This window comes from Phascolarctos cinereus, unplaced genomic scaffold (genome assembly GCF_003287225.1).
Source record: "Phascolarctos cinereus isolate Bilbo 61053 unplaced genomic scaffold, phaCin_HiC Scaffold_4;HRSCAF=312, whole genome shotgun sequence".
Classification (NCBI taxonomy): domain Eukaryota; kingdom Metazoa; phylum Chordata; class Mammalia; order Diprotodontia; family Phascolarctidae; genus Phascolarctos; species Phascolarctos cinereus.
In genome coordinates, this window is record NW_027555847.1 from 618801014 (window position 1) to 618810414 (window position 9401).

General features: G+C 37.6%; 1 protein-coding gene across 1 annotated transcript in view; it reads left to right on the forward strand.

Annotated features, from left to right (window-relative positions):
- Positions 1-7575, forward strand: part of LOC110193307 (DEP domain-containing mTOR-interacting protein-like) — a 66765-nt gene extending 59190 nt beyond the window's left edge. Inside the window, 1 exon segment of the mRNA XM_020964982.2 lies at positions 1072-7575. Coding sequence (XP_020820641.2) covers positions 1072-1200 — 129 coding nt within the window. The 3' untranslated portion in view covers positions 1201-7575.
- The last annotated feature ends 1826 nt before the right edge of the window (positions 7576-9401 follow it).

The following is a 9401-nucleotide window of genomic DNA, read 5'->3' on the forward strand; positions in this document are numbered from 1 at the left end:
ACAGTATCACTGCAAAAGTCCTTGTAATGAATGACAGGCTTCATTAATGCTGACAAATTTGAAGTACCCTTTTTCTTGACTCACTGAGTTTACAAGTCAGCTAAAAACTCTAGTCATTTCACATGAACTTCTGTTAATAAGGTTAATAAAAGTTAGAGAGGCTAACCTTTATTAACTTAAATTTTTTAAAAAATTTTTGTTTTCCATTCCAAATCTTCCCATTCCCTGTCTCTGCCCTCTCCTCTACCCACTGAGAAGGCAAGAATAACTTTGATTAATTTGAGCCATTTGTGTGTAGGTGCGTGTGAGAAGTCAGAAAACCTTAGATACCCATTGCTATCCATTGGACTCCTCAAAAAGTGATGGATGGTGTTTTTTTAAACTAATTATTAAACAAGAGTTATCATCTAATAATAATAAATTAAGTGACAATATAAACACTTTAAGATTTCCAAATTACTTTATATACACTGCCTCACTGAAACCTTACAACAACCCTGTGAAGTAGGTGCTATAATTGTTCCCATTTTGTAGATGTGGAAACTGAGGCTAAAAGAGGTTAAATGATTTTCCCATGATCATACGTGTCTATGACAGGGTTGAGTCATACTGCTATGCTGTCTAGTGTTCTATCCTATACCATGACTTCATACAATTTGGAAATGAGAGTGCTCCAATGAAAAGAGCACTGGCCTTGGGGCCAGAAGAGTTGGCTCTAAATTCTGCCTTTGATGCTTACTACCTTAATGACCTTGGACAAATCACCTAACTCCGCCTAGACCTCAATTTCCATACCTGTCAAAAGAAGGAGTTGTACTGGATGGCTTCTTAAGCTCCTTCTTAAGCTCTGCGTGTCTTATCCTGAGGTCTCCTAAGAGTTTTATACACACACACACACACACACACACACACACACACACACACACACACTCTCTCTCTCTCTCTCTCTACATATATACATATATATGTGTATATATGTCAATAAAATATATTTTTTTCTTTTTAAAGTTGAATAAATTTTTGTGAAGAGCCTTGATCTCAAAAAAGCACTTTTTATCTTTGTCTTCTCAGGTCTGTCAGTTCGTTGTTTCTGTGAATGGTCTCAATGTCCTGCATGTTGACTACCGGACTGTGAGCAATCTGATTCTGACTGGCCCTCGGACTATCGTCATGGAAGTCATGGAAGAGCTGGAGTACTAAGGAGGAGACTTCCCCCTTTCACCACTGTATCAGACAAATGTGATCATAACTACCTGCAAAAAGTAACACAAAACAATGCAAGGGGAACGCTGCCTTCCCCACGCAAATGGATGGCAGTGACCATTTGTGTCCCTTACCCCCTTTAGTTTAACTTTCATATGTGATTTAAATGTGCAAGTGCCCTTTAAGAAATCCATCCTCCTCATTTAGAAAACTGAACTTACCAATTTACAGTGCCACTTACTCCATGTACTTTCAGTGTTTGTCATAGTTGTGTTCTTTTACTTTTACATCTTTTCTTTTTTACAAAGAAAGTGAAGTTCTTCTCTCTCCAAACTTCAAGATGCCAAAAATTCCCATGAATGATAGAACGTACTTATATAGGTTCTTATTTTAAAATCTTAGTGAAATCAGCATGAATGAGTGTAGTAGCATTGATAAAAATTCAATGAACCTTGCATCAAAGTGACACCTGCAGGGCCCTCTAATAAACTATGTGCCAACTTTTTAAAGAAATAGATTGAAAGTATTGACACGTCTGAAACCCAACAGAATCCCACTTGAGCTCTCTGCCACTGGCAGTCAGCTTTTTATTTACAACCTGCTTTCCAACATGGTATGTAATAGAAAGTTTTGTAATTTTTTTTAAGCATTTCTTAAAATACTCTACAACTCTCAGAAGGTACATTGCCCTTCAGGGGCTAAGTGTTTGTAGGCTACAGAAACTACAGTCACTTTCTGGACTTAATCGTCAATCCATTGAATGTATATAGACAGTCATTTATGTATGTATGTATGTATGTATGTATGTATGTATGTGTGTGTGTGTATGTACATACCTAGGGGAGCTGGGAGGCCCAGTGAATAGCCTAGAGTCAGGGAGACCTGAGTTGAAATCCAGTCTCAGACACTTACTAGCTGTGTGATCCTAGGCAAGTCATTTTACCCTGTTTGCCTCAGTTTCCTCCTCTGTAAAATGAGCTGAAGAAGAAAATGGCAAACCTCTCCAGTATCTTTGCTGAGAAAACCCCAGGTGGGGTCACAAAGAGTCAGACACAACTGAAAATGACTGATGTATATACTTGGTAGATTGATAGCTGATATTCTGACTGTGTTTGTTGCAGTTGATTAGAATACCTTTTTACAGTGGGAAAAACAACAACAATGAACTACAGTTTGACCTACAATGTGAGAAAAACAGAAACTGTCTGTCACCTTCCTATTTCAGGGCATGTTTTCCCCTCTAGCATTGGTTTTCTTGTGTAACATGTCCTGTGTCTCTGTGCTTGTTTTTTTAGGATTGTCTTCCACTGAAATCAGAGCCTAGTATAGTGTCTTTGAGCTTGTGTGTGAATGATGTGGTTTCTTTTTTTGGCATGAGAAAGAGTTTACTTGGGGTCTCCAGGAAGGAGATGAATCCCAAAGGAAATTATTAATGGCCTGCGTTTAGGGTATCCAGGAGTTGCTAGATATATCTTAATTCTGTGTAAAGGAATTCTTAATGCGACTAGATTGATGCACATAGTATTGGGTGTGCATCCATTCACCCCATTGCAGAAGGCCTTAGGACAGCTGACACTCCATTTTGAGGTAATAATATACTGTGGCTCTCTCTCCTCACCGGTAGAATATAAGTGAATACAGTGCTTTGTAGTCTAATACTTAATTGACCTTCAGGAATGTTGAACAGGAATAGAATCTTTAACACTAATATGATTCTTTGGACCCCCAGATAGTATTTTTAAAGGATTTTTTTTTCTTAGCATCCTTTAAATTGAACTCTATTGGGGAAAAAATATATCTAGAGCCAGGGATGAGGAACCTACAGCCTTGAGGCCACATGTGGCCCTCTAGGTCCTCGAGTGTGGCCCTTTGACTGAATCCAAACTTCCCAGAACAAATCCCCTTAATAAAAAAGGATTTGTTTTGTAAAACTTGGACTCAGTCAAAAGGCCACATGCAAGGACCTAGAAGGCTACATTTGCTTTCCACATAGCAGGCTCCCCACCCCTATGATATGACTGGTGTAGGGAGCCTTCTGAACCATTCATAGTCAACACCTTCTCTGCAACTTATGTCTTAAAGAGTTGCCTGGACCATAAAAAAGTTAAGTGATTTACCCAAGGTCACAGAGCCAACATGTGTAAGAGACAGGGTTTGCACCAAGGCATTCTTGGCTCTGAAGCTAGGCTTCTACCATGCTTTAAGGGGAAATAACCCTTTAAATTTTTTTTTTAAATTTTTAAAAGATAAGGCAAATCTTTTCTATTATCAGATCTTAAGGGCTTTTCAACCTAAGAAAGAATCCCAGTCATGGAACTCTTGAAATCACCTAGTCCAACCACCCAAGTCTCCATCTTTTTTTCATGCCCTAATACCCTAATCTCTATAGTCTTAGGACATCTCCTGCTCTCATTGTCTTCACTGTGATATTGCCTTGAATTCCACGTGCTTTAGTTCCCTTTGCTCAAATGAAGACTGACACCAAAAGGAAAAAAAGACTTTTAGCAAAGAATTGAATTCTAATTTGCTATAGTGGGTGTGTTCCAGCTCTTGTTTATCGATACATCAATGGAATTTACAGGAGCATAGATTTGGAGCTAGAATGGACAGTGGAGATCATTCAGCAATGACTCAATCAATCATTCAATCCACAAGCACTTCTCAAGCACATTCTGTGTGCCCCAAACTGCTCTGAGTGCTGAGAATTTAAGACAAAAGTGAAACGAACTCTGTCCCTAAGGAGCTTACATTGTCGTGGGGGGACAACATATCCAGATACACACACACACACACACACACACACACACACACACACAGATATTTATAAAAGCAAATGCAAGGTAGCTTTGGTCTAGGTCCAACCTTTTCATTTTCTAAGTTAGGAAATTGAGAAACAGAGTGGAAAAGTGGTTTAGCCTAATCCACTCGCAGTAAGTAACAGAGCCAGGATTCGTGGCAAAGATGTGAACTCAGGTCTTCTGCATGCCAATCCAGTGCTCCGTTTGCCATATCATGGCATTGGATGGTGGCCTCCATAATCTGCCATGGGAAGTCAGAGTTTTTCATGAATCCAGTGCCACACTTAAAGAAACATTGCCACAAAGGGGTTCAAGTGTAGATTTTACGTATGTACTTGATTTATGGGTGTCTAAGTAAACTTATCCCATTTGTAGCATAGATGCTAAAAAACCAGTCTTGATAACCTTCAGTTATAAATACAGTCTTTTCTTTTGGTGGTACTCATGCAAAATAATCACCTCCCATTAGGGAATGATGTGTTTTGCCAACATGCCGGGCAAGTGAGTTTCAGTAGGAAACGATATTTCTAAGAACTTGGGGCAGCTCAGTGAAATTTTCCTTGAGCATATTTTAGCCATGACTCCACGCTGACCTTCTATTTCAAAGGTCAGCACACCAGTTCAGAAAGACTTGGTTTGCTTCATGAATTGAACAAGTTGATAATTAATGTCAGAAATTTGGATTAGAAAAAGAGATTATGTGATGATTCCCTCATAAAGAACAGCTCTGTTCTGCCCTTTTCTTGGGTGCAGCTGGGGTATACTTTATCTCCTTTCCGTTAAAGTCATCAAGTGCAGCTATTTGCCAGGAAGTGGACCAGGCACAAGGATCCAGGGTCATTGTACATGCATTAGTGTCTGGAGGATTTCCCCTTTCACTCCTTATTGTTATGGCAATAACAGTAGCATTGTGCTTTGAGGTATGCAAAGTGCTTTATAAATATCTCGTTTGAACTTCTGAGACAACCCTGCCTTTTAGGCAGTACAGTTATTGTGATCTCCATTTGACTAGTGAAGTTCAAGAACCTGTCTTTGGTCACACTGCTAGTGTCAGAGGCAGGATTCAAACCCACTTCTCTGCTGACTCCAAGTTGGAAGCTTTTCACTACACCCCCACTGTAAAATTCAAGGCGAGGGAATGAGTGAATCTGATTTTGGAAAGGTTTTATACATAAACAATCATTCAGATTTAATTTCAGGCTAATGACTATAATTAGCCAATTAGTCTCTGACTGTGACTGTAATGTTTAATTACGAATGAAGCTTTAAGCCTAATTAAAGCCTGTAAATCATATAGTCATAGAGCATTACTTTGGGGAAGTATTGGAAAGAGCTCTAAAAATCACCTAGTCCAACCACCTCCCTTTACAGAGCAGGAAACTGAGTTCCAGAAGGTCATGTAACTTGCTTAAGGTCACACAGATAGGGTGATAGAGGAACCAGGATGAAAATCTAGGTCTCCTACATACCAGTCCAATACTCATTCTACTACGTGGTGCTTCAGCCATAGTAATTTACCTTATATCTGCAGCGAAGAGTAGAAAATATAGTCGGCACTTCTTTACGTAAGTGAATACATATGATATTGTTATTATGAAATTAATATATATAAGTGATAAGTAAAAAGGCATATCATGCAGTTTATTACCAATAAAGCAGGATCATCAGTTGCACAGACCTCCTGTTATTTCATATCATGTGAAAAATTAGCAATTTTTGTGTGCCCTTTGATATTTCACCAAATTTTAGACTTGAAATTCCTTTTCTAAATCTTGTACCTACTGCAGAGTAATGGTCTGGAATCTTTTCTGTGCTGTTAGCTAGCTGTGCGACTGTAAGAAAATTGCTTGGTCTTTCTGGATCTCAGTGTCCATAACTATAAAATCAAGGGATTATTTGATCTCTGAAGTCCCTTCCTGCTGTAATATTCTATTACATACATATGCATATATACACATATATGCATATGTACCTATATATGTATATATAAAATATGTAATATAATTTTTACTAGACTTATAATTTCCAGTAGGGAGCTCCAGGTGAAGAATTCCCTCTCCTAGTACAAATCAGCATCTTCTTTTCTACTCAAGGTCTTAAAAAGTTGCCTGGGCTGTGGAGAGATTAAGTGATTTGCTCAGGGTTATACAGCTAATATGTGTTAGAGATTAGAAGTGACAATTCAACCCAGGTCTTCCTAATGCCAAGGCCAGCTCTCTCTCAACTATTTTATGCTGCCTCTCATGATTCTGTGATACTTTTACAAAAATGTTCCATTTTTACATGGCACTCTTTGTGAATTTTTGCAGTTGCTTTTTCTGCTTCCTTAACCGATATTTATCTCTTTGAAAATAGAAGTTAGAAGTAACATGATTTTTAAAATCTGCATTAGCAACATGTCTGCTCTCAATGCAGCTCTTTGTTTATGAACTCAGTTCTATTACAGACAATGATAAGCAGCAAAGTAAATGACTTGTGTAGATCCAACTGCTTGACATTTTTGTGTTAATCCCTGAAAAATAGGTCTGTAAATTTACAGGGGGAAGGAATCAAGGAGTGGAGGGCAACATGTAGAAAGAATTCATTTAGAAATGGAATCTCAAAATCATAGAGTGTTAATCCTAGAACGTACCTTTGAGATGATTTAGGCCAACTTTGTCATTTTACGGATCAGAGAACTGAGGGCTTGAGTAGAGTGGTAATTTGTCCAAGGTCCTGCAGATGACAAGATCTGGGACTCACATCCAGGTCCTTTGATACCAAGTTCCTCAATGTGGCAAAGTTGGCACAATAGGAAATTGATAACCAAATCTATTTTTTTGTTGTTCAAACTGGTCTCTTACCTGTCTAATTTTCCCTTTCAAACTTGCTGTGGAAAGAGTCTTCTGCCAATACCTACTTTTAGCTGATACTGTGAACTCAAAACGTTCAGTGTTGAAGCATTGATAACCCCAAGTCACCAGTGATTTTTGTAGCCCTAGAACTTCCTTATTTAACTGAACTGATTAGAATGTCATCCTGGTGCTATCATTCAGGGTGCAACTGCCATAAAGCAGACTTTGGGAAACAAAATGTTTTTCTTCATTGAGACATCTTGAAAGTCAAACCCACAGAGCACCAAAATGACGATGATTATCAGGTATTAATATGGATATGTATTGTTAAATGCATTAGTATATGTACTTAAAGTAGAAAACATTGATTTCAAAATTCAGCCTAGTCTTATTTGGGTCCTTTTTTTTTTTAACTTGCTGAATAATACTGAAAATTATGGTTTGAAAAATAAAATACATGCAGAGCAACAAAAAATTAATTTTCAAAGCCAATTATTTTTTGTTTCAGCTTTTACAGTATTTTAGAATATATTAGCTATTTTGTTATCTCAAAAACCAGTGTAAAATTGACTTTCTACTAATCTTATCAAATAAAACTCAACGGACTCTAAAACATCAATTAACATAGATTCCAACAAAAAATGTAGCCAAAAGTCCAGTTTGTAAAACTGCATAATGAGGTATGTTTTATGAAATTATTTTACTGGAAAAATATGCATTAAAAATGCTTCTGAGTTTGATCCAGTATTAAGTATTGCTTAATGTCATGCATTATTCATTCCATATATGGTATAACATTTCATTGAATTCATGGGAGCACCTTCTCCACCAGTGCCAATTGCAACCCACCCACCCCTTCTTGTCCTGTGCAATTCTTGCCCATATCTTTCATAATTCTTCTATAGAAGAACTACTCAACATGATGAAAGCCTTTTTCTGATTCTCTTAATATCCATAATCATTCAGCATATCTTTATAAGGCAGAATATTAGTTCTGTTGTTTCATGGTTGGTTGATTGTTGTCCTTTGTTGTCAAAGAGGACCAAAATGACATCACTATGTTAGAGTTAAGTTACAGTGTGTCTGACTGTGGCTGATCAGACCAATAGGAGCTTGGAATGTTCTACCACAGGTCAGGCACAAATAGTCCCTATGAACATTTGGGTAGAGTCTCTAAATTTGCATATCCATTTCAAAAGTCAGATGTAATCATCCTATCTTGGAGTTTCACTAACTAAACATACATTCTTTGGATAATGTTAACATTATCCAAAAAACAAAATACTTTCAAAGCATTTTCAAATACATTACCTCATTTTATCTTTATAATAACTCCATGAGATGGAGAAGGTAGATACTGTTTAACAGAAGAGGAAATGGAGGGGTGGGGGTCAGATAGCCTAAGTGACTTATCAGAACTCTCACAACAAATTAGTGTAATAGAGGGAAAAGAATGTTGGCAGTGGGGTGGGAGTAAAAAGATTAAGATTCTAGTCCTGGTTCTATCATCAACTTGTGACGTGGCTCTTGGGAGAGTAGTACAAACAATAAGAATAGCAGACATTTATATAGTCCTTTTAGCTTGCATACCTTCCCATATTATCTCATTTTATCTTCACAACAACTCCATGTTATAAATAATGCAACCATTGTTTTCATCTTTGTAAGGCCAAAGGTGGCGATGAGTCTGAGAATATAGCTATTCAGTTGGGCTGGTTCTTGATGGCAGACAGACAGTTTATTGTGAGGCTCATCCTGGAAGTCTTTCCAACTTAATAGGGCCTACAAGACTTTGTGTTCCAGCAAGAGCCTTCAGAAAACCAGGACAACTTTTGTGCCACAGTGAAATGCCAGAGCAGGACTTTTTAAAAGGGAATGTATTAATTAAAAGTCAAGTATGCAGAAAATATATAATCTAAATATTAATAAAGCATTTTAACACCTAAAATTTGGAAGAAAATCTTGCCACAAAAAAATATAAACAAAAAATTAAAAAAAACAAGTAAATGGATGAATAAATAAAATGATAAATAAATGGATGAATGAGGGAATTAACGAATAAGTATATAGATAGATAATGCATTAGAATGTACCTTTAGCTGTGGACTAGCTCCTTGACACTGACCAGGCTAGGAGCGGAAAGTAGCTGATCCAATTACAGGCTTTCTGAGTTGGAAGGAACCCCGTAAGTTGTCTAATTCAACCTGACTGGGAATTTCTTTGCCACAGCCTCAATAAGTAGTCAACCAGCCTTAGCATCATCAGATCACAGATGTAGAGCCGAAAGATTTAGACCATGGAGGTCATCAAATCCAATGCCCTCATTTTACAGAGGAGGAACTTTAGGCTCAGAGAGTAAGTGATTTGTCAAGGGCCACATATCTAGAGTAATGGAGGTGGTATTTGAATCTAAGTGCTTCCTGAATTTCCAAAGAAATCCATTATGTTGAGCAGATTCTCTGTGGAAGAATTACGAAAGATATGGGCAAGAATTGTATGGGACAAGAAGGGGTGAGTGGGCTTCTGAGTCCAAGTCCAGCACCCTAACCATTATACCATACTGTCT